The sequence below is a fragment of the Schistocerca gregaria genome, chromosome 1 (genome assembly GCF_023897955.1).
Source record: "Schistocerca gregaria isolate iqSchGreg1 chromosome 1, iqSchGreg1.2, whole genome shotgun sequence".
Lineage (NCBI taxonomy): Eukaryota > Metazoa > Arthropoda > Insecta > Orthoptera > Acrididae > Schistocerca > Schistocerca gregaria.
Genome location: NC_064920.1, coordinates 926,016,981 through 926,043,321, shown reverse-complemented (window position 1 = coordinate 926,043,321; position 26,341 = coordinate 926,016,981). Strand labels below are relative to the sequence as shown.

Genomic DNA, 26,341 nt, shown 5'->3' with positions numbered 1-26,341 from the left:
GTTCATCCTGAACAGTTCTTGTGTGAGTGTTTCATATGTTCTACATATGTTATAGGTGGTGTTCTATATTTGGTCCTCTGCCACATCTTGTACATTCATTTTATATATATGACCAGCATTTTATACTTTGACACAACACATAGATCATGTTTCTTCGCCTAGTTGTTTCTGAGGTTGTAGTCTCTTTCATACATTTATCATTTTTTACAGTTATCTTGTCGTTCAGTAGGTTACTTAAGGGTTGTGCAGATAATGTATCGTCCTACTGGCCAATAAAAGTCATGGAATGTCTCTTTAATGAAGTTATTAATAAATAGTATATTTGTGGAAATTCGTTATGATATACTTTAGGTATGTGACAATGGATGTATCTCTTCGTTCTACCAAATGATTACTGTAAATTCACTTGCAGAGTCTTGTCCTTGATTCTCATATTGTTGTTAATCTGTCTGTGTGTTGCATGGTCGATAATTTGGTAATGCTATTAACACTGTTTATTCATACAGACCTGAAGAGCCGAAACTGGTAGCTACACAATAAATGACAACATAAGAACAGCTGTAGGTGTTTCATTTTCTTACAATGCTTTGTTGTTTGTCATTCTGGTTGTGACATGGTGCCCAAGACTGCCTTGGTGATGCCTCAGCGCTGCCCGGAAGAAACATTAATTTCTTTTTTACATTAGCCCAGTTTATCTTTCTTTGGCGTAACACTACCATAAGTGGTTGCTTCATACTGCTCAAACGTTAGTGCTGTGACCATAATCCGTCAGTCTATATTTTTGAGTGGCATAGTGGACGAACTCAGAGCGTAATGTTTGGGAAAACTTTAATATAAAAATTATACATGGTGAAAATAGAGATAATCAAAGATGCTACTGTAGCACAAGCAAAAAAATTAGGACCCGAGCTACTGAATAAAAGACGGTTGAACTAAAACTTTCGAGGTCGGAACTAACCAGGAATGATTTCTGCTGCTGCTGCTGCTAATGATGATGACAGTGATGGTGATGGTAGAGAAGAAGGAATATCAGATTTTAATACCTCCCTCGAGAACGAGGTCACTAGAGACAGAACATAAGCTCGAGTTGGGGAAGGGTGGGGAAGAAAATCAACAGTGACCTTTCAATAGAACCATCCAGGCACTTATGCTAAGCGGTTGAGGGAAATCATTTAAAACCTAAATCTGGATGGCCCAATGGGGAACTGAACCGTCATCCTCCTGAATGTGTGCTCAGTGTGGTAGCCACAGCGCCACCTCGCGTGATGATGGTGCTGGTGATGATGATGATGATGATGTCTGACTGGAATCTGTAAAGAACATTTGTTAATAGTGAAATGTGAACAACATGAACAACCAGCAAAGTTATTCGATAGGGATGCTTTCATCCACTGACACTACTTCAATACCTATAGCTCAGGAGGAACGGGTACAGTCTACCCTCTTCAAGAAAAAAGATGAATATTGCATTTTCTCTTGCAGAATTCCAAGAATAAATTAAAGATTTATTGGTCGGCATGACGTTAACACAAGAAAAAAATAGTACCGAAAACTCGTACACTTGCAGAATATGAACAGCAGTTAACAATTTCCTGAAGGAGATGATTTGATGCTGTGCAAGAATTTACTTATTTTGAATTGCGTAACATTCTGATGGTATCCACTTTTTTCTTCTTCTTCTATTAGCGTTATTCCCATTTAGTACGGGACTCGCTGTACTCAAGTTCAGTCAAATTTATTTCAATTAACTTTGCGGCCAGGTTCCCTTGCTGTCACCGCAGTCCTCAGTGACCCAAGAGAAGGAAGGGTGCGCCACCTGTCTGTGAATTGTGTAAAATTCAGTCTGTGTGTATGATCGTATTAAAACTGTTGTCCGGCTCGGTGGCTGCGGGGTCAGCCTAAAAAAGAAAACCAGATTCTATTTAAGTTCCCTTTAAAAATCGTAGCACTCTGTTTCATACTTCTTTACATGTCCGGCCGCGAAATTTGACAAAACCTTAAATGATTTCTGGTCGAATGAAACGAAGCCCCTTGAAAACTGAAATGTAACTTTTTCTCCTTTCGGCTATCTGTGGCAATGAATAACGTTCGGCAACTGGTCTCTGAAAACTGCTGCTGCCTCTACTGAAGGCTATAAAAAAGGCGCGCCTCATTTACTAAGTTGCAAACTAACTACAGATGAAGTCCGTGTGCAATAAACCCGCGTAATGTGTGTGAAATTTAAATTGCAGTTGTGAAACTTTATCTAGTGAATGACGAAGATTCGGAAATGGATGATGACGTGGTAAATTGCGTTTATGCCAATTCTTTTAAAAGGTGTATTTGCAATTTTAGAAAAGTCACTTTACAAAATTATTCTTTGTAATAATCAAGAATTGCATAGAAATGATATTACAAAATATACACATTCATCGTAGATTTCAAAGGTTTCGCTAATTGAGTTAATCTTTCCTGAATTGTCGCTAATGTTACTTAATTAAGAAGAGTGGACTGCTTTCTGCGTTGGAAGCTAAATTGTTATAAATGTGTGTAGGCAGGAGTTCGCACGCAATTAAACCAAAGAAAATGAATATTTCTTTATTATGGAGTTTTCATCAAATCAATCAAAAAAATATTTCTTTATCGCAGTTAAGATGTTATAAAATCAATTTCCTCAGTAGTAATAAATTTCGTCATTCTTGCCATGCCGATTTCTCGGCCGGGGCTCATTTCACGATTAGACGATGCGGACTGTCTCTGCGACCAGCATGCGTGAATAGCGGTCGGCGCAGAGTTGTTCCTGCAAACGCACAGTGTGGCAGATGCCATTGCGCGCTGTCTGAGAAACAAAGTAAGAGCGACTGCCTTGTGTGTATCCAAGTTATAAGGGAAGCTGATAGTGAACAGCCGGTCGGTGTGGCCGAGCGGTTATAGGCGCTTCAGTCAGGAACCGCGCGTCCGCTACGGTCGTAGGTTCGAATCCTGCCTCGGGTATGGATGTGTGTGATGTCCTTAGCTTAGTTAGGCTTAAGTAGTTCTAAGTTCTAGGGGACTGATGACCTCAGAAGTTAAGTCCCATAGAGCTCAGAGCCATTTGAACCATTCTGAACCACTCTCGCAGGCATACGTTCAGTCAGGTCTTTGGGTTGATTTGTCACTCCACGCAACGTTTTTCCACTGTTCAATCGTCCAACGTTTACGCTCCTTACACCAAGCGAGGCCTTTTGACATTTGCCGGAGTGATGTGCGGCTTATGAAATCCAAGTTTTCTCACCTCCTGCGTAACTGCCATAGTACTTGCAGTGGATCCTGGTGAAAGTTTGGAATTCCTGTGTGATAGTCTGTATAGACACCAGCCTATTACACATTACGACTCTGTTCAACTGTCGCCGATCTCTGTCAGTCAACAGACGAGGTCGGCCTGTACACTTTTGTGCTGTATGTGTGTTCCTTCACGTTTCCACTTCAGTATCATATCGGAAACAGTGGATACAGTGATGTTTAGGAGTGTGGAAATCTCGCGTACAGACGTATGACACAAGTGACACCTAATCACCTGACCACGTTCGAAGTCCGTGACTTGCGCGGAGTGCCCCATTATGCTCTCTCACCATGTTTGATGACTACCGAGGTCGCTGATACAGGGAACCTGGCATTAGATAGCAGCACAATGCACCTAATTTGAAAAACGTATGTTTTTGTGGGTGTCCGGATACTTTTGATCACCTAGTGCATTTTGTAGTAATCGGTTCTAGCTTCGTTCCACCTCCTTTATATAACGAATGTTGAACACAACATAGTAATTTACATCATACATGCTCGGTCTTAGTACAATAATGGTAAAGAAATAACACCGAAAGAAAATGGAGTTTCCTTATTAAAAACATGAACGTCCGTTCTGCAGCGTAACGGAGATTATCACATAAGTACAAGATCTTACACGTTTTACTATTGAATCATTGTACATGTGCAATAGCGAATGATTCATTATGTAGCTAGTGTAGCATTTGCGTGAACCACGTCCTTCGTTTTACAGTTGTTGCTGCTGCGGTCGTGTAAAATGCAGCTTGTTATCTGGTTGAGAGGGAATGCCTTGATCGCGGAAATGTCAAAGTGCCAGATCGGAAGCAAACTTCGGAGTATTGCGTTAGCTCCAGGAGGTAGTAGACATCTCTCTGTCTCGATCATTGGTAGTTGTAGGTCTGCTTACCTTCCGTCAATATTGGCCTTGTTAGCGACAAAGCATTCCTCGCAAACTCTGAATAGCTAACAGAACACAAGTCTCAGTAATTTCAGTATAGTTCACCAGAGCAGAGGTTAAACCTGACTTCAAAGTCGTCTTACAAATTGGGTTAAAGCCAACTTGAAGGGAAGATACACTCTTTTCAGTCTTACAAGTGAGAGGTTCAACGCGAACAGTCAGTAGAGTTTTCTTTTCCAGATCCTATTTCTTCACACGTCAGAATTAAAGCGACAGAGGTCCCTCGTTGCTTGGTTTCATGATTTACCTGATCACTGTATGTAAGGAAGAAAGGAGAAACATTCCCCACTCTTTTTACTTCAGCGCGACATTTAAACCGAAAACTTATGTGCATCTCATCTTTTTTTCCCCTTCAACAGGCGGCAAAATTATAGCTTGTGTATTTCGGCCAGAAAAAAAGACGCTTTCATAATTTTACAATTGATATGGATGACAATGACAGATCGCAGCCAACTAATTTCGAGTTCAGTGCTAAAATATTGCAGCTGCCGTATGAAGTAATTTTGTTCAAAATAGCCCAGTTTTCGCCGAACTTTGTGTCATTTACCTCATTTTGAGACAAAGTACTATTGATATTACTGTCATGATCTAGCTCGTCCCCACCACGTTCCGCACCGAGTTACAGCTGTTCTCGTTACATATGTTCACAACCAAATAAAAAACCTCTTTAGTTTTTTGTCAAATAGTTATGGGTGCTTGAAACACAGGCGAAGTGCGCTGTCCGCTAGACGTGACACGATACTGCCAACTATGGATCTAATCCTTGCTTGCAAGAGTTAAATTTTACTTGTAATGCTGCATTTCAGTCCTGTGAGTACGACACTGGTGTTGTGTTTCAGAGCGGTGCGCAGAACCTCTTGGAATGGAGTCTGGTCGGATCTCGGACGCTGATATAACGGCTAGCTCATCACACGATTCCAGTCTCGTGGGCGCCAGGAACGCAAGGTAAGGCTCCGCACGCGCCGGACCACTGTATGCAACACGTGACATCCCATGAGACCCTGCAACCAGTCCAAGGGACCTCTCTGTACACCATAGTCCCTTAAGCAGAAATTTGTGGATGCCCATGTCCTGCGTGGCATCTTGGGAAGAGTCTCACAAATTATGTTTCGAAAAGCTTCCTCACCACTTGGGCACAATTCTTCATTTGTCGTGTACTGACAACGAATGACTTGAAACTTCATTATTCGTCGTAAACCGTTAATTTGCCTATGTGTGGATCCGCAGCCTTGACGTAATTTCTAAATGACTAAACTATTTTTAATATCCGCTGTGGGCTATCAAATTCTTTATAAAGATTACATTTGTTGCATCATATATTACATTGCATTCTTGGTCAATTTCAGCCTAGAGCCACTTTCAAATTCCCGCAGTAACACTATCGACAAAGCTATAATATAAAATACTTACTTAACATGGTTGCACTTTGCATATCACATATGCTGTTACACTTCCTACGGTTGCGCTTGTGAAGCATGCGTAGTATTTAGTACCTGGTAATCTTCTCTTTAGGGATACACACACACACACACACACACACACACACACACACACACACAAGTCGTTGAAAATCTGCAGATGTTATCTTGCACATCACATACAGCATGTAGCAACACATTTTGAAGCACTTCATGTATCTGAAATGCTGCTGCCAAACGGCTCTTTTCCACAGACGTAAATATAGTCGTTATAAAAACACGTGAACAGCCAACGGTCAAAAAATGTGCTTAGACTGTGACATTTTTTACATAAGGTCAAAGTACACCAGAGAGAGCAACAGCCGTCTATCCTCAGCACTGCAAGCAATAAGTGTCATGTCACTGTTCTTAATAATAAAAAAAAGCATTACATACTGTATGTTAAAATGGCTTACAATAACATAACAAGTACGCGTAAATATACTCGTTATTGCTTCATTAATTATTTCGAGATTTCGTTAAAAAACTGTACCAGTGGCTAAAGTAATTTTTAGCTTTAATTAGTTTGTACGGTCTTAAAATATGAATAAAATTGTGATTCTTCAGCATCTCCTAGCGTACTTCACGACGAAATAGTTGCACTGGTGAACGGCCGAACGTCAGTGTCCAACCGGCACATTATTTCGGCCAGCGACCACGTTGCCATTAGTACATCATAGCCCCGTGATCGCTGCCCTACTTACGAGAGTTTATTTGCTTTATGAATAAGTGTTCAGTCCATGATGGAAATGGAAACTGGAGAAACTAACGGTACCTTGACCTCACGATCACAAAATCCTACACCATACACTGCTTCAATTTTTTCGGGAAACAAACAGCTAGAGATATAGTAATATACGAGAAACTCAAATATCCATGTTCTTAAAACATAAACTGTCAGATGTGTGAGACATTTGGTATACAGACTCTGCAAGACAATTTTCAGCAAAACTAACTAATCAGAAAAGCAAAACGCTATATTCACTGTAGCATAAAATAGTAGACACGATACCAAGATGTTACGAAAACTATGGAATACTATTAAAAGAAGATACAGTCAGAAATAAGCATAAAAACAGTTTATGTGTACCAGCACAACACAGAATCCACTCTCACCCCGGAGAATCCATCTCAGAACTTGACTAGAAATTGGCAGACTGTACCATATTACAACTATCTTATACATAAAGCTAGAAATATCTTCCAAAGACAGTGAATCAAAATATCCTTCAAAACACTTGGTACAATTCAATAGAAGCTAAAAGCATTGACAGAAAAGAAAGATAGGTACAACATTTGAGGGATCTAAGAATTAGAATGCAATAGTTGCAGCTCGGAATATGTTGGGATGACTGCCAGAAGCATTAATATTAGATACAAAGTCCACATCAGGGCACTGAAGTGTGAGTACATCCACTCCACTCTTATACAGAACACACAGTACAAGACATTCGCAATGCACTGGGATAAAAAAGAGTATAATAACGAAAGACGTGTTCATTCTCCAGGAAGGGTATCTCATACAGAGAGCCATACAGAAAACTGAAAATATGCTGGATAACCAAAACTGCGTTAATAAAATAACATTACTTATGGTGTGTGTTGCGAACATCACAACAAGAGTGTCCTGCTACAACAACACCCATCTAATGCAGCCCCCCCCCCCCTTTTTCCCAGCCCCAAACCATCATCCCTCTCCACTGATATCCTCTACAATTTCCGTCATCCCCCCGCCCCCCCCCCCCCCCCAATTAACAACCTAACAGGAAGGCCAAGGGCATAGCACAGCGATATTATGCGCGGGAACGGCCAAATTGTGATATGCGCTTGATTGAAAACCTATCAAAGAAGCGTGAGTCATGTCATGCTTACACAAGAACGAATGCACATAAGTTACATAAAGCGATGGATACCTCTAAGTACTAAATTACAGTCGTGTTTTTATAAATAACATAAATATTAAGATAACCTAAAAGTTGAAATAAAATATTAAATGCCAAAAAACAAAATATTTCTATAACTCTGCTGAATCAGGGAAGTGTTCTGTTAAGATTGTTGATACCTCTGGAACTGTAATTTTAGGAAAAAAGCCTGGTCACCTAACTCAAGCTACGCGTAACATGATGTCCTCAATTAGGACAAGACGTTTAGTTTTACTGAGAAACATATATGTAAAACATAGAACCGAGGATGGAAATATGTCGTTGGTTTAATTCTGGGAGGCTTTTAATAGGAACCGATGTAAGATCTGACATTCGACTGGTAGTGAAGTCGGTAGTGGCCTTGTTGCAAACACAATCCTGACCCGAAGTGAATTTGAAGCTCACTCCTACAAAATACAGGTCCAGTGTTCTACTCAATGTGTTACCATTCTTAGTTCTTGTTATACGAAATCAAACACGTGTGGACGACTTAAACCTATCACGCATCATGGGCTGTTTCTTTCCAATTGGTCGTAGCGTCCTGAAGTCCTTGTTATAAATACACTATTGTACTCGCTTGATCTTATTAAAATGATAAAATGTAGTCGATGTCCAAGGACGCATATAAACCAAAAATCAAACCAATGAGCGGTGCTGCGTTGCCGCCTTAGAGCCGACGAACAAGATCCTCGCCTTTTTCTTTCATGAGTCATCAGTCGCTCGACTGGTTTCATTTTGTCCTCCACATCTGGCTGTCTTGTGATAATCTGTTCATGTCTACGTAAGAACTACCCCCAACATACCCTTTGTACATATTTTCCCCCTTTTTTTTGCTCCTTACAGCGCCAAGTCTCTGGATGCCGTAACAGATGTCCGATCAACTAGCCTGTCTCTTCTTTTGGTAAGAGCCTCCATCCATTCCATTTAGTACCCCTATATTTAGTACTCTATCTATCCACTCAGTTTTTAACAATCTTCACTAGCACAATGCGTCATATGATTCCAGTCCCTTCTTCTCGGGATTCCCGATAGCCACGTTTAACTTCCAGACAATGCCGGGCTCCGGACGTACACTGCGAGAAACTTCTTTCTTATTTTCATATCTATATATGATACCAAGAGACCGAGGCCTGTTCCAAGCTGCTTCTAATACCTTCCTTACCTCGACCAACCTGTGTAATTTTATTTCGTACATCTATGAGTTCTTTCACCTCTTCCACTACTAAGTAGTCCCTAATTTTAATGTTCAGCAAGTCGTCTTTCACCTTTCTACTAGCCGTCCTCCTTCGTTTATTGAGCGGGCTGTTATGAACGAGCGCTTCTAGGTGCTTCAGTCTGGAACCGCGCGACCGCTACGGTCGCAGGTTCGAATCCTGTCTCGGGCATGGATGTGTGTAATGTCCTTAGGTTAGTTAGGTTTAAGTAGTTGTACGTTCTAGGGGACTGATGACCTCAGATGTTAAGTCCCATAGTGCTCAGAGCCATTTTAACCATTCGTTTATTAAAAAATCACATTCTTTACTAACTACGCTGTCCATTCCTTTCAGTCTTACTTACATCCAACCAGGAGGACAGGACTGATATCCGCTTTCATCCCTCTTCTAAAATTTTCCATCTTCGACGTACAAGTTGAACAATTGTGTGAGAAGCTGCAAATTCCGCCTCATGTGATACTAACATAAACTCTGATCTGTCTTCCGTTGGCAGGAACAAGTAAACAGCCCAGGAAAATGGAACAAACAAAAGTTTGTTAAACACAATTTCCACAGGAATAATCTCCACAATGAAACAAAAGAAAATATGGTTCTTCAGTAAGTGGAACAAAATAGATGCTATTCTTTCAGAAAGAGTAACAACATAAATGATGGTACATAAATAACGAAGCTACTTAAACTTCCATAATCACAAAGGACAAAAAGTAAACTCTGTGGTACTTGAAAGAGTTACACTCATTTAAGTGAACATTATCTTAAGGTCTTAATACATTTACATTAAAAACAATGCAGTAAGTTTCTCACTTCCCGTTTTAAATCAAAATCCAAATCCAAGCTTCAGTCATGGAGAATTAACGCTTACAACGCTTACGGTGTACTTCGCCAAGGAGAACAGCAATAAAATATCTAAGTCCGACGGGAATGAAAACTTCCAGTCCGACACTGTATTAATGGCTAGAAAACAGTAGTACAGTTATACCAAGTATCAAAAAGCACATAATTGAACACGTACAGTCCCAGCTGGGAATGGGGCGTGCTGCTCAGAAGTCGATGGTCCAGTCCTTGTTGCGACTTAGTGGATATCTCCAGGTGGCTGACTGCGACAGAAATGCTCTCTGGAGCTCGTGTACTAGGCTAAATAGGCGCCTCGTGGACGGATAGGTACAGGCCTATTTTTGGCACATAACATGGCGCGTGAGCGAAGAGGTACAGTTTGCCAACGACTTCTACCGTCGACATATACGTCACTTGGTGATCTGGCTAAGTCATCTGCACTGTGGGGGCTGAACTCGCTGCAGCCCTCATGAAGAGAACTTGTGCGTGATGTCGGCACCTGATGTTCAGGGCACAACGGTAAATTTATCCTCATGACCATCCATCTACATCTACATGGGTACTCTGCAAATCACATTTAAGTGCCTGGCAAAGGCTTAATCGAACCACCTTCACAATTCTCTATCATTCTAATCTCCTATAGAGCGCAGAAAGAAAGAACATCTATATCTTTCCGTACGATCTGTGATTTCCCTTATTTTATCGTGGGGGTCGTTTCTCCCTATGTAGGTCGGTGTCAACAAAATATTTTCTCATTCGGAGGAGAAAATTGGTGATTGGAATTTCTTGAGAAGATTCCGTCGCAGAAAAAAGACTCCTTTCTTTTAATGATGTCCAGCCCAAATCCTGTATCATTTCAGTGACACTCTCTCTCCTATTTCGTGGTAATACAAAACGTGCTGCCCTTCTTTGAACTTTTTCGATGTACTCCGTCAGTCCTATCTGGTAAGGATCCCACACCGCGCAGCTGTACTCTAAAAGTGAAGGGACAAGTTTAGTATAGGCGGTATCCTTAGTTGATCTATTACATTTCCTGTGTCCTGCCAATAAAACACAGTCTTTGGCTAGCCTTCCTCATAACGTTTCCTATGTGTTCCTTCCAATTTAAGTTGTTCGTAATCGTAATTCCTAGGTATTTAGTTGAATCTACGGCCTTTAAATTTGACTGATTTATCGTGACACCGAAGTTTAACGAATTCGTTTTAGCACTCATTTGGATGACCTCACACTTTTCTTTATTTAGGGTTAATTGCCAATTTTCGAACCATATATATGTCTTTTCTAAATCGTTTTGCAATTTTTTTAGATCTTCTGATGACTTTATTAGTCGATAAACGACAGCATCATCTGCAAACCACCTTAAACTGCTGCTCAGATTGACTCCCAAATTGTTTATATAGATAAGAAACAGCAAAAGGTCTACAGCACGACCTTGGGGAACGCCAGAAAACACTTCTGTTTTACTGGATGACTTCCCGTCAATTACTACGAACTGTGGTCTCTCTGACAGGAAATCACGAATCCAGTCACATAACTGAGACGATATCCCATAAGCACGCAATTTCACTACAAGCCGCTTGTGTGGTACATTGTCAAAAGCCTTCCGGAAATCCAGATATACGGAATCGATTTGAAATCCCTTGTCAATGGCAATCAACACTTCATGAGAATAAAGAGCTAGTTGTGTTTCACAGGAATGATGTTTTTTAAACCCATGTTGACTGTGTGTCAATATACAGTTTTCTTCGAGGTAATTCATAATGTGTGAACGCAATATATGTTCAAAAATCCAAACGATATGGGCCTGTAATTTAGTGGATTACTCCTACTACCTTTCTTGAATATTGGTGTGATCTGAGCAACTTTCCAGTCTTTGGGTACGGATCTTTCATCAAGCCAACGGTTTTACGTGATTGTTCAGTATGGAGCTGCTGCATTAGCATACTCTGTAAGAAACTTAATTGATATACAGTCTGTACTAGAAGACTTGCTTTTGTTAAGTGATTTAAGTTGCTTCACTACTCCGAGGATATCTACTTCCACGTTACTCATGTTGACAGTTGTTCTCGATTCTAATTCTGGAATATTTATTTCGTCTTCTTATGTGAAGGCATTTTGGAAGGCTGTGTTTAGTAGCTGTGCTTCGGCATCACTGTCTTCTTTAGTATCTCCACTGTTATCGCGCAGAGAAGGCATTGATAGTGTCTTGCCACTAGCATACTTCACATACGACCAGAATCCCTTTGGATTTTCTGCCAGGTTTCGAGACAAACTTTCGCTGTGGAAACTGTTATAAGCCTCTCGCAATGAAGTCCACGCTAAATTTCGAGCTTCTGTAAAAGATCGCCAATCTTGGGGATTTTGCGTCTGTTTGAATTTCGCATGTTTGTTTCGTTGTTTCTGCAACAGTGTTCCAACGCGTTTTGTGTACCAAGGAGGATCAGCTCCGTCGTTTGTTAATTCATTTGGTATAAATCTCTCGATTGCTGCCGATATTATTTCTTTGAATTCAAGTCTCATCTGGTCTATACTTACATTATTAATTTGGAATGAGTGGAAATTGTCTCTCAGGAAGGCGTCAAGTGAATTTTTATCTGCTTTTTTGAATAGGTATATTTTTGGCTTATTTTTTGAAGATTTTGGGATTGCAGTACTCAACCTCGCTACAACAACCCTGTGTTCACTAATCCCTGTATAGGTTTTGATGCTCGTTATTAACTCAGGATTATTTGTTGCTAAGAGGTCAAGTGTGTTTTCACAACCGTTTGCTATTCGCCTGGGCTCATGAACTAACTGTCGAAATAACTTTCGAAGAATGTATTTATCACAATTTCGGACGATGTTTTATGTGTACCTCCGGATTTTTAAAGATGAATGTTCGCCTACATATCGAGGTAAACTTAAGTCATCACCAACTATAATTGTATGAGTAGGGTACGTGTCTGATATTAAACTCAAGTTTTTTTTTTTTTTTTAACATTTCACCAATTGAATCATCTGAATTGGGAGGTCGGTAAAAGGATCCAATTATTATTTTATTCCGGTTGCCCGTACTAACTCACAAGAAGTATCTACTTCAATTTCGCGACAAGATAAACTACATTTAACAGCAACAAATACGCTGCCGCCAACTGTGTTTAGCCTGTCCTTTCGGAACACCGTTAGGTTCTTCACGAAAATTTCGGCTGAACTTATCTCCGGCTTTAGCCAGCTTTGAGTGTCTATAACGATTTGAGCATCATTGTTTTCTTTTAGCGCTTGGAGCTCTGGTAGTTTCCCAACACAGCTACGACAATTTACAACTGTTACACAGATGGTTCCTGTATCTCCGTTCTTCCTGTGTTCGGCCTGCACTCTTTGTGACTGAAGCCCTTCTTGTATTTCCCTCAGACCCCCTAACAAAAAAACCCGCCCAGTCCAGGCCACACAGCCCCTGTTACCCGTGTAGCCGCCTCCGTGTAGTGGACTCCTGACCTATTCAGCGGAACCCGAAACGCAACCAACCTATGGCGCAAGTCGAGGAATCTGTAGCCTACACTCGGCTCTGTACCAGACGTCCTCAATCGGTCCTGTCGACTATGCTGCAAATGTTCAGCTCTACTTTCATCTCGCAAGCAGGCCTGTTAGCCGCTCGAAACCAGAGACAACCCCTTCCGATACATCACTGTTACGGACGTGAGCCACCACCTGCTGTTGGCTGCACTCTGTGCTCTTCATCGTATCCAGAAGGACCCGTTTCACAACTGGAATGACTCCACCCGGTATGCACACGTAGTGCGTATTGCCTTTCTTCCCCTTCTTGGCAGCCATATCCGTAAGGGGACCTATAAGGCGCCTAACATTGTTGCTCCAAACTATCAATAAACCCACCCTACGTCATTGCCCGGGTCTTGTTTCATCTGAGACAGGACAGGCGACAGCATCTGGCTCAGCGACAGTGTCAGCCACAGACAGCACCTGGAACCTATTTGTCAGACTAACCAGGAGACCTTCGAGCTCTCTGGGAAGTCTTTCGCCACCTCCCACGCCTAGGAGCGATCTCCAACTCGACCACAGATGAGGGGTCAACCTCAGTGCGAGCAATAAGTGGGCTGGCCACCAGTGAGGATCGATTGGAGGATTCGGACGTGCTGGACGTCCGTTGGATTCCCACGGCTGGCCCACAACAGTGGTGCCTATCCACTGCAGCTTCAAACTGCATAGCCGAAGCCATCACAGCCTGGCGCTGAGAGCGAAGTTTCACCAACTCGGCTCGCATCTGCACATAACAATCGCAGTCCATATCCATACTAAAAACCATGGAAAACTAAACTACCCAGGTAACAGACTATTGGTACATGCTGTGGAACTCTACTGTAGGCCCTGACGAAAACACAGGAGCTGTGTTTGATAAATTAGATTAATACGCAGAGATTCACAAACCCGACTACTGAAGCACTCAAGTGAAATCAAATAATTCATCCCTGATTAGGAACTTGTAACATGCCACAAAACTAGTTTACTTTCGGACGCAAACCAAAACGCAACAACTGTGACTATTAGGTATTAAATTAACACGCAGAACCTCAAGAAACTAAATTATCAGAGCACACAAATGAAGTTATACAATTCGCTCTCTATTAGGAACTCGTAAAAGTCACAAAATCGGTTACTTGGCTCTAAGCACTATGGGACTTAATAACATCAGTCCCCTAGTCTTAGAACTACTTAAACTTTACTAACCTAAGGACATCACACACATCCATGACTGAGGCAGGAATCGAACCTGAGACCGTAGCAGGAGCGCGGTTCCGGACTGAAGCCCCTATAACCGCTCGGCCACAGCGGCCGGCAAAATCGGCTACTTCCCTGTTGATGCGTATATCTCGGCCGGCTGCTGCTACTGCCAATTTCTCGATTATCATATGGGTTCTGTAAGTGATACCGAATTCGCGTTAGTCACTGTACTTCAGCCCAGTCTTCCGTCTAGCACTGTTGAAGTCTCTCTCTTTGTCTCCAACTGATAGGGAGATATCCGGATTTTAATTCCATTACTATGCACAATGTCAGAATTCCGTTACTGGTATCTTTTTCCCTCCAGAAATTAAGCTAATTTTGTCCCATTTGACTTCAGTTTTTCTTTCAGTTCCTTGGTATGGTATTCCAATCATCAATTTACAAGCGTGACTTGTCATACCAGTCATCCGGTAATTTTCACATATATCTATATTTATCCTCACGATCTGCAAGAACATGAGATGTATATCTGGAGTCATTTTTCTTTAGCTATCTGCACATCAAGCAATCGTAGTAGTAAGGCAGCGAGGAACTGGAACTATAGATTAATTTTTACAACAAAGTAATTATGGCATTCAGCCACTCTTGATAATGCCATTTTTCAAACAGATAATACCGTTACCAGTTTTGAACCTACAGGTAGATGGTCAGGCACCTGTTCAGGTTTATATTTTCGACAAAACAACAAATTGCAATATTTTGCACAATAAAAGTTTTACACTTTTTTGGGTAGTTAGTCACAAAGCTCACAGTCAAGCTCTTTATATGGCGATGTTCAGTTTTCAGCTTACTTACGTAGTTTACAATTAAAGAGATTGCACGAAACGTTGTAACTTTCTACCTGTCACTTTTTCTTAAATAATGATGCACAGCATGGATTCCGTGTCACTTTGAAATAGCTGTAGCGACTGTAGGAAGGCAAGCATGTCATAGTTTGTGCCGATTTGTTGACAAGTATGTTTCGATTACGCTGCAGAAATTTCATTGGGAAAGCCCTCACACACCCTCGATATAGTTCCATCCCCATGCGATTTCCATATTTTTGGAGCCCTGATGAAATTCATGGCCGTCAATGTGCTTCAAACGTCGAGGCTGAAGCTCTCGGCTGATACAGATTTTAGAGCGGAAAGTCAAATTTTTATCTTCCTGCCTTTATTTATTAAATTTGCTGCCTTTAATAATTAAATTATTTTTATTAAATTTCGTGCTTGTTTCCGTTTAAGAGGAGTCAGCTAGCACGTTGTTAAGTGTAAATTCGAGTCTGTAGGGCAGTTTTAATTCCTCCTGAACAGCTCTAACATTCTGCGTGGTGTCTGTTGTTCTATGTCGTGTCTCCCTACCACTTTCGCGCAACGACGCTCTGAGCGTGTTTTTTAGGGAATTGACTAGTTTGAACCTGGGACCTGTTGCTGGTAAGGAGACACCAGACCACACATGACATGTAGAGTTCAGAAGATTTCAGTGAGACTAGCGATGATATAACCAAATACTTAATGATTTCAGCGTCAGCTCCACTGCACTCTCTGTAAAAGAATCTCAATACTAACTAAATTTAGTGGAAGGGGTTCAAGGCTTTCCTATTTTTAGTTAGCTGGTAAAAGAACTTCGAAATAGCAGTTAAGTTTACCATTGGAAATTTTGTTCTACTCACAAAACATTGTTTATAAATTGCACTATGGATAAAAGGAAATGTTTTAATACAGGATGATAAAAACCAACTGCGTTCAACAAAAATGTGAACGAATATTCCCTGAATGGGTTTCCAAGTTCTACAATGGACCGAAGGATGACCTATGCCATATCACATCTATAATCTAGGTTTAAATTAAGTTTCACAAAAGAGAAAACTATCAAAATGTTCTACAGTGACCCTCAATTATCTTTAATTACTTATCTAACTTGTCGTAAATTACAGTGGCTGATGTGGCTTCTCAATAATTATATAACAGAGAAATCATTGCGTTTCAGATTTTAACTTACGTAGCAAATGTGGATACCATGAAAAATTAAATGACGATCGACACTAGTATTACGTAGAAAGGGGATGTAACACATGAGACTTCTGCAGTTCTGAGTGAAGCCTTATGCGTTCAAAAATGCGGCATCGCGTGCGTTCATTTCCTTGCCGGTGTTCGTCAGGAGGCGGCGGCCGGCGCAGCTCCATACAGCTCGCCGTCTCGGAAGCAACTCTGTTCTAACTTCTCCTTACTACAATTTACCGAAGTTGGTTTAAAAAAAAATATCTGGCTGTGTTTTCATCTGACCAATCAGGGTCTCAATGTTAACCTTAAGCTCCGCCTACAAAAATTCTGTCTATCCAATGAGAAACGTTATACTTTTCGTGGTGGGGAAATGTTTTTAAAGTTTGCAGCGTAACAGAGACGCGAAAAAGTCTCACGCTAAAACTTGCAGCTGGTGTGGCCCTTTTAGTGTTATCGTAAGATCGATACTGTTCTCCTGGAGGGCTCTATCTTTTAACATGGGATCCGGGGTGGTCCTGGTGGTTAGCTGGTACGTGGGTGTCCGTTCGTTATCGTAGGGCCTTCTAGCTTAACACGGTTCTGCTCTCGGCTTCTGTTTTCGTTTCTCCCCTCGGAACTGCGTCTGTCTCACGATGGGAAGGTATGGCATGCATTTAGGCATTCTTGTGTTAGTCTGTGGTATTCCATTTGCTCACTCGTCACTCGTATTACTTTGGTTAATTTAATGCCACGATTTATTCGAAACTATGTGACACACTACTTGATTTGCTTATCATGTCAGGGTTTTCATGGAAAGTGCTGGATTTGCCTGACACCTTACACAGCCACCTACATAGCTCGCTGAGGCATCAGCGTCCATTGGTGACACATTAGAAGGGTAGCAAGTTGCATATGAAGAACTCTTTCTATTTTGATAGTTTACTTCTTCAGTTAGTCTTACTAGGATTAGTAGGATGTGCGTATGCTGTGTGCAGATGCAGGAGGACCTGACCCCAGTTTGCGAACAGTTGAATGCAATTTTGGCTACGGTCAGTCATCTTCAGGCTGCTGACTCGGGGTGTAGCTATGGGGGTGAATCTAGGGCGTTGCATGGGACACCTCAGGTACCGCTTGTTTTGCCCATGGGCTCTGCTTCCGAGGCACCTCCTGGTACATCCGAGGCGGTGATGTGCCTTCACAGCAGGGTAAGTGTGAGTGGTAAATCGTTCTTGTGGTTGGAGGCGGAGGGCCGCTAGGCGCCACTCACTCACACTGTGAGCGGACATGTGGCCGCTCCTTGAGCAGGATCCGAGCAGGCAAACGGGTGGGGGTGGGGGGGTACTAGCTATCGAGAGCCCAAAAGCTAGGCGCGTTATGGAGCCCCTTAGACAGATAGCGTTCAGTGCTGGAAAGGAAGTCAGTGTGCACTCGGTATGTCTACTAGGAGACCTCATCCAAGATGTGGAGGCGGGCTTGCCTGTGGCTATCGAGCGTGCAGGGAGCAGTCGTTTGCAAGTTGTGTCGCGTGGGTTCTGAGGTCATCCTCAGTTCATACAACTGGCTGGCGAAAGCAGTGAAGGCTGCTGGCCTCGCGCGGGATGCAAGCAGAGCTCGCAATTTGCGGCATTGTTCCCAGAGTTGATTGGGGTCCTTTCGTTTGGAGCCGAATGTAGGGTCTCAACCAAAGGCTTCGTCGACTGTGTTACGGTTGGGGATGCAGATTTCTAGACCTGCGGTATCAGCTGCGGATTTATAGGACTCCCCTTGATAGGTCAGGGATGTACTACACAAAGGAAACAGCTACTCAGATAGCAAAGCGCTTAAGGAGTGCTCATGAGGATTCTTTAGGCCAGCGGTATTTAGAGGTACTCTGATGAATTCTCGCTAGTCAGTATGCAGGAAGGGAAGTCATTCAGAGAGAAGACTCAATTGTAATGTTCTGGCTTAAACCACTTTAACCCTTATCCGTGAAGATGGTCCATGACTGAAACCAGTAGACATTTTGGGCTTAAAATAACAGTAGCTGACGGTCAAACATGCATTTTAAACATATATAAAGATACTTCGGCTAAAACTGTTATCAGTAAATTGTCGAAGAATTCGTAACGAAGGTCCTACAGGAGTATTCTCACACTCAAATTATTCTCGGAACGAAGCTCGTAGTCGTGCGGTAGCGTTCTCGCTTCCCGCGCCCGGGATCCCGGGTTCGATTCCCGGCGGGGTCAGGGATTTTCTCTGGCTCGTGATGACTGGGTGTTGTGTGATGTCCTTAGGTTAGTTAGGTTTAAGTAGTTCTAAGTTCTAGGGGACTGATGACCATAGATGTTAAGTCCCATAGTGCTCAGAGACATTTGAACCATTTTTATTCTCGGAACCGTGAGCTGGCCGAAACCCGAAGTGGAAAGGTCTTAGATATTTAGCGAGTATATCGAAAAGACAAATATGAGGGCACAGAAGGGGTCGTGTTCGTTGGAGTTGACAAAAATATTGTCTCTATTGAGGTTGAAGTTGAGTGTGACAGTGACGTTATCTAGTCCCGTATAATAGGTTTGGTGGAAACCAAGCTAATTGTTGGATGTTTTTACCGGACACTCGACTTTGCTGTGGCGGTTCTGGACTCATTCAAAGAATTCCTATGGCCAGGGGCGCATAAATACGCAGATCTTGCATTACTAGTTAAAGGCAACATTAACCTACTGATTATAGACAGGAATCATTGCGTGGGGTACAGACAGACACCCATGCGAAGTACTTTTGAACACGTTTACTGAAAACTATCTCGAGCAGCTAGTTCGACAGCTCACACGCAATGAAAGGGTCTTACACCTTGTAGCTACAAACGGGCGACACAGTCTCGACAATGTCAGTATAGAAACATGGATTAGCGATCGTGATTCCATTATGGCAACTATTGGTTACGAAATTTAAGAGATCAGTTAAAAGGATAAGGAGAGTGTTTCTTTTAGAAAGGGCATTTAAGAAATTGTTAGCTCCTCATTTAGACAGTGAATTGACATCACTTATTTCCGGTAAGATGGATGTAGAGGAATTATGGCCAAGTTTAAGCAGACTGTAATTCGTGATCTGGAAAATTACGTGCCCAGTAAGTGGATTAAGGACAGAAAAAAACACTGAGATTGGGAGAAAGCTGAGGAAGCAGAGACTGTTGCATTCTCGGTTCAAAAGAGAACGTGAAAATGACGACAAGCAAAGGTTGGTAGAGATTCGGGCGTTTGTGGAAAGATCTATGCGCGAAACATACAACTACTACCACCGTCATACCTTAGCAAAAGATCTGGCAGAGAACACGAGATAATTATAATTCTATTTTAAATCGCTAAGTGCGTCTACTTCCATCCAGTCACTTGTTGACCAGTCTGGTGTGGCAGTTCAAGATAGCAAACCTAAATCCGAAGTTTTTAATTTCACGTTCAAGAAGTCGTTCACGCAGAAGAATCGTACAAACATACCGTCGACTGACCATCGAACGGACTCCCGTATGGACGACTTAGTAATAAGCATCGCTGGCGTAGAGAACAAACTGAAGGAGTTGGAAACAAAAAAAGTCACCTGTTCGTGATCGAATCCCAGTCCGGTTTTTCAAAGCACACTCTTCGGTACTGGCCCCTTACTTAGCTTACATTTATCGTGAATCTCTATCCCAGCGCAAAGTCGTAATCGACTGAAAAAAAAAACGCAGGTGACTCATGTTTATAAGAAGGGCAGAAGAACGGACCCGCAAAAGTACAGACCATATTCCTAGCATCTGTCTGCTGCAGAGGCCTTGAACATATTCTCAATTTGAATACAATATATTTTCTTGATACTGAGAAGCTTTATGTCCACGAATCAGCTTGGTTTTACAAAGCATCGCTCTTGCGAAATTCAGCTTGCCCTCTTTTCTCGCACGATATACTGCGAGCTATTCCGTATTTATAGACTCCCAGAAAGCGTTTGACACGGTGGCCAGTTACAGCCTGTTAAAGAAGGTACGGTCATGTGGAATAGTTTAACAGATATGTGAGTGACTCGAAGTCTTCTTAAGGTTTAGAATCCAGTGTCTCGATTCCGACGGCGAGTGTTCATCAGAGACAAGGGTATCGCCACGAGTGCCACAGGGAAGTGTGATAGGACCGCCGTTATTCTCTATACAGATAAATGATTTGGCGAACAGGGTGGGCAGCAATCTGCGGCTGTTTGCTGATGATTCTGTGGTGAGCAGTAAGGTGGTGAAGTTGAGTGAGGAGGATGTAAGATGACTTGGGCAAAATTTCTAGTTGATGTGATGAGTGGGAGCTAGCTCTAAATGTAGAAAAATGCCATGTAACACGGACGAGTCGAAAAAACAAACCCGTAGTTTTCGGATACAGTATTCTAGGAAAGTGTGGTTCTTCTGTAAAGGATACAGCATATAGGACGCTAATGCGACCTATTCCTGAGTATTGCTCCAGTGTTTGGGATCCGTATCAGATCGTATTAAGGGTAGACGTCGAAGCAATCCAGAAGGGGGCTGCTAGATTTGTTACTGGTAGTTTCGAACAACACTCAAGTGTTGCTGAGATGCTTCGGGAAATGAAATAGGAATCCCTGGAGGGGAGGGGACGTTCTTTTCGAGAAACGCTACTGAGAAAATTTTAATTCTCTTGTCTCCAACATACACTCCGCGTAAAGACTACGAAGATAAGATAGAGAAATTTCGGCTCATACAGAGGCATAAATATAGGCGTTTTTTCCTCGTTGTATTTGCGAATGGAACAGGAAAGGAAACGGCTATTGGTGGTACGAGGTACCCTCCGCCAAGCGTCGTAAGATGGATTGTGGATTATCGACGTAGATGTAGATGTAGAAGAGGTGCATGCCTCGGTACAATCTTGGTTCCATTTTTCTATGAAGGCATTGATCGACTTCCCTCACATTGGGATAAATGTATTAACTGTCATGGCGATACTTTTGACAAAATAAAAAGTTCATTTACCTTTTTCCATCCGTGTCGTTCTCATTTGACTGTCCCTTATAATATATTAACAAACTCGGATTTTTTTCCTGCCCTTCATATGTACCAACGTATTAAATTTCCGAACGGTATCTAGTGATTCCTCACTTCTTCGTCCGAATTCAGCCGATGGAGGATGAGTTAATCGCTGCACGCATCGCAATGAAAACCAATGACTGATATTAAAAAATAAAAAATAAATAATTCGGAAAAAATAGAAAATAACATGGAGTTGTTGGGGATTATATCTAGTCTGGCGAATTTTATTAACTGATGCCAGACGCCAGATATTTATCAGACGAGGCATATTGTATTTCCTTGTCGGCTGCGGCAGCAGATGTTGGCTTTGTAACTACTGTAGAATTTAATATCGGGTATTGGTTTTAGTTCTGTTTTGGGGTCATACTTCAAAATTAAAATAGTTTTGTGAGAAGCTTACCTTCTTCCAATATTTAAAATCTCCGATTTCATTTAAATAAACGCTATTATTGCCACAAGCTACGTTTTTCCCGGTTGTCTTCCAAAACAGCATCTTCCACAGTCATAACAATTTCGTGTTTTCACATCGTTTTCATATTACGTGCTGTGATTGGGTCCGCTTGATCTAGATACAGATTTCACAGTATAACTTTTATGTGTGTTTTTATGCAAATTATTCCTTTCTTGAACTACGAACTGTGGGAAAACATGTATTTTTTTAAAAAAAAGAAACCAGTACAAATATATTTGATAATGATGTGAAAGGATTGTTCCGTGGCGACTATTTTTTTCAGTGGACATTTCTGACGTAACCACATCATTTCCCGGACCAAGACTGAATCCAGACAACAGCACTCCGAGATCAGCTCTTTTCAAATGGCGCCATCCAAGCATAGCATAAAGATTGTCTCAAAATTTCAACTTGCCAAATTTTCATTTGATTCTCTTCATCCTGGAAAGGAACAGCTTGTAATTTGATTCTCTGATTGGTTCAGTTTCTCTCCGTAACCAGATTGTAATGTAAAACTCAATTTTAAATTCTCGAAATTGTTCAACACCATTTTGAGAATGTTAAGGAAAGTTGCATTCAATAATTAATGACAGAATAGCACAGCGAAATGATTCAGGAGGTGAATCGAAGGCTTTGACTTCCGCAATCTTTTTGACATTTAAGCAAACCGCTTTGCACTCTACAAGTTTCTATAAAGAGCATCCTGTTTTTGTGTATATCGCTTTCTGATGGAACAAAGGTAAGGAGGAAATTAAGTAAATTATCAATTCACTGAAGAGTTAAGATTTTCTGCGTTGTATGATGCCCAAAAAATAAGAGGTGTTATCCATGACAAGTGCAATGTATCTTCCAGATGCGGTTAGTTTCCGTGTAGATTAATGTAGGCGTGAGTAAAAAAGAACAGTTGTGGAAAGGGAGAAAGGTCATTTCTTCATCATCTTGTTGAAAGTATGTATAAACAAATGAAATCTGTACATTCCGTATAAAACGAACGACATAGTACACTGGCTTCAGCTTTTGGGAGGGGATGGAGTTTCATGCTCTCTCTGGCCATCTTGATTTAGGTTTTCCATGGTTTTCAGACATCATTTCAAGAAAATTCCGTGATGGGTTCCCCCCCCCCCCCCCCCCCTCAAGGCCGCGGACGACCATCTGTGTTCTTCTCATTTGATTCCTGGATGAATAAATTTCTTTACTACCTTTCGTTAATGATGAGCTGCAAATAGGCAGGTGACTGAAGGAGAGGCTTAGGAATATGGAATAGTGAAGTGTTCTATGAGCTACTGTAAGTCTGAACAGCCTGCAGCCGATTGAGATAAGTGGTTTCAGATGATTCATTGTCAGGCGGAAGCATAGGAAACGCAATACGGCAAATGCAGATTGAGAAGTGGGCTGCAATAAAATAGACCCAAGTACGTGAAGCAGACCCAAGTAAACAGACAACAGAAATGCGAACGACATTCTCGAGCGCTCCATCTGCCATTCAAGACAAGTCCATTCACGGTTGGCCAGACGCGGATAGCGATTTGTATCCACGTAAATAAGCGACCTGCGTTAGTACATGAACAAGTGATACACACGAAAGGTTTTTATTTTATGTTATACACTAACTCGAAAGTACTTATTTGAACATCTGCTCTTTAGTGGTTTGTACACATATAAAAAAAGTTTTGCAACACCTCGTTTCCAAGAGTTTTTATTGCCCACGAAAACTACATGTTCCATGTTGTACCACAATACAGAGAGAGACTTTCAGAGATGGTGGTCCAGATTGCAGCAGACACCGGTACCTCCAATACCCAGTAGCACGTCCTACTGCATTGCATGCCTGTATTCGTCGTGGCGTACTATCCACAAGTTCATAAGGCACTGCTGGCCCAGATTCTCCCATTCCTCAACGGCGATTCGGCGTAGATTACGCAGAGTGATTGGTGGGTCACGTCGTCCATAAACAGCCCTTTTCAGTCTATCCCAGGCAAGTTCGATTGGGTTCATGTCTGGAGAACATACTGGCCACTCTAGTCGAGCGATGTCGTTATCCTGAAGCAAGTCATTCACAAGATGTGCACGACGAGGCGCGAAATTTCGTCCATGAAGACGAATTCCTCGCCAATATGCTACCGATATGGTTGTACTGTCGGTCGGAGAACGGCATTCATGTATCGTACAGCCGTTACGGCGCCTTTCGTGACGACCAGCGGCGTACGTCGGCTCCACATAATGCCACCCCAAAACAGCAGGGGACGTCCACCTTGCTGCACTCGCTGGACAGTGTGTCTAAGGCGCTAAACCTGACCGGGTTGCCTCCAAACACGTCTCCGACGGCTGTCTAGTTGAAGGGATACGCGACACTCATCGGTGAAGAGAACGTGATGCCAATCCTGAGCGGTCCATTCGCCATGTTGTCGGACCCATCTGTACCACACTGCATGGTGCCGTGCTTGCAAAGATGGACCTCGCCATGAACATGGAGAGTGAAGTTGCGCATCATGCAGCCCACTGCTCACAGTTTTAAGTCTTACCACGACGTCCTGTGGCTGTACGAAACGCAATATTCAACATGGTGCTCCTCCGAGCCATAATCCGTAGGCAGCGGTCATCCACTACAGTAGTAGTCCTTGGACGGCCTGAGCGAGGCATGTCATCGACCGTTCCTGTGTCTCTCTGTCTCCTCCATGTCCGAACAACATCGCTTTGGTTCACTCCGAGACGCCTGGATACTTGTTGAGAGCCCTTCCGGGCACAAAGTAACATGCGGATGCGAACGAACCGCGGTATTGACCGCCTAGGCATGGTTGAACTACGGACAACATGAGTCGCGTACCTCCTTCCTGGTGTTATGACTGGAGCTCCTCGACTGTCGGACACTCTCCGTCTAATAGGCGCTGCTCATGCATGGTTGTTTACATCTTTGGGCGGGTTAGTGACATTTCTCAACAGTCAAAGGGACTGTGTCTTGATACAATATCCGCAGTCAACGTCTATCTTCAGGAGTTCTAAGAACCGGGGTGATGGAAAACTTTCTTTGATGTGTGTCTAACAGCTCCATCCACACGGATGCACCACGCTTGAATTAACGGTAACGTTATCAACGATTCGGGAAGTTTAATCACTGATGTCGTTCACAGGCATTTGGATAACTTGATTCTTGGCAAAGCCACAGGGAAAAGTACCAGAGTGTAACGTTGCGTGCCTTAAGAGACTAGTAAATCACACGATCTCAGAATTCTGGTAACGCTTCATCCAAGGTATCTCGCAGTAAGGTAGTGCACCATTGTATCGGCTGTTGATTGACTGTCAAATTATTTTGGCCATGTGCACATCTGCAGCGCGTTAACATAGGTGAAAGTCATTTTAAGTTTTATTTAATGAAAAAGCTCTATCAAAGATCAAATAAGATCTGAAATTCAGTTTATGCTTATCATGTATTATCAAAAGCGACTGTCATTTCTGCGTCTCATACAGCACGCTGGTGTACGAGTATGTCGGCCGAAAATTCCGTTTGTTGTGGCTTTTTTTTATTAGCACCATGGGACTTAACTTCTGAGGTCATCAGTCCCCTATAACTTAGAACAACTTAAACGTAACTAACCTAAGGACATCACACACATCCATGCCCGAGGCAGGATTCGAATCTGCGACCGTAGCGGTCGCGCGGTTTCAGACTGTAGCGCCTAGAACCGCTCGGTCACCCTGGCCGGCTGTTGTGGCTTGCCAACAGGTTTCTTCACGACAGCTGAACGACCGTTAACGTTTTTGAAGTACTCTGGGCACGGTAGTCGTATGGATTTGTAGCTCGTGAAAGGTCGAGCGAAGACAGTCGTCTGGTAAACGCTGGAAATCCGACTTTTCTTTCTGTATTAGCGCCACATGCCTTTGGTCAGCCAGAATTATGCCTCTCATCCACACTTCCCGCTTGCATGAAATTGCTGGCTGATATAAATCCGTAGGAGTGCTCTCTTTCCACGTCGCATTTAGATATTATTTTGCATCTGAGTGTCACATTTGGTGTAAAAAATCAACACAGCGAGACTTCTCTTTAATAGGCATTGCTCCACTCTTTCGATACTACCCATAATATACAGAAATAGACTATGCTGAACCTGTGAAATTGTAATCACATGGGTCAAAAACTGCCCGTACATGCTACATAGTCCGTATACAGTAAACACATGTTGAGACACCTCGTGGTATTCACAAATGACATCTTACAGTTATCGTAACAACTATTTCACTTAATTAATGATTGGAAAAAGGGCATAAAAATGAATTCAGTATAAAACAAAACATGTAATTGTAAATATAAATAGCTAGATTTAAATCAACTAAAAAAGAAGCACGGCAAATTTCACATGAAAACCTATATAATTAAATAATTTTATATGTATTATAGATCTCTGAAAATGACTAACATGAATAGGCGAAATTTGTCTGGTACTCAAAAATCAATTTCA

General features: G+C 42.1%; 1 protein-coding gene across 3 annotated transcripts in view; it reads left to right on the top strand.

The window, feature by feature from the left end:
- LOC126275217 (discoidin domain-containing receptor 2-like) overlaps positions 1-26,341 on the top strand; it is an 842,049-nt gene that overhangs the window by 492,823 nt on the left and 322,885 nt on the right. For all 3 annotated transcript variants that reach the window (XM_049977178.1, XM_049977180.1, XM_049977179.1), the window contains exon 3: positions 5,080-5,185. In XM_049977178.1, coding sequence (XP_049833135.1) covers positions 5,080-5,185 — 106 coding nt within the window. The remainder of the gene's footprint in view (positions 1-5,079; positions 5,186-26,341) is intronic.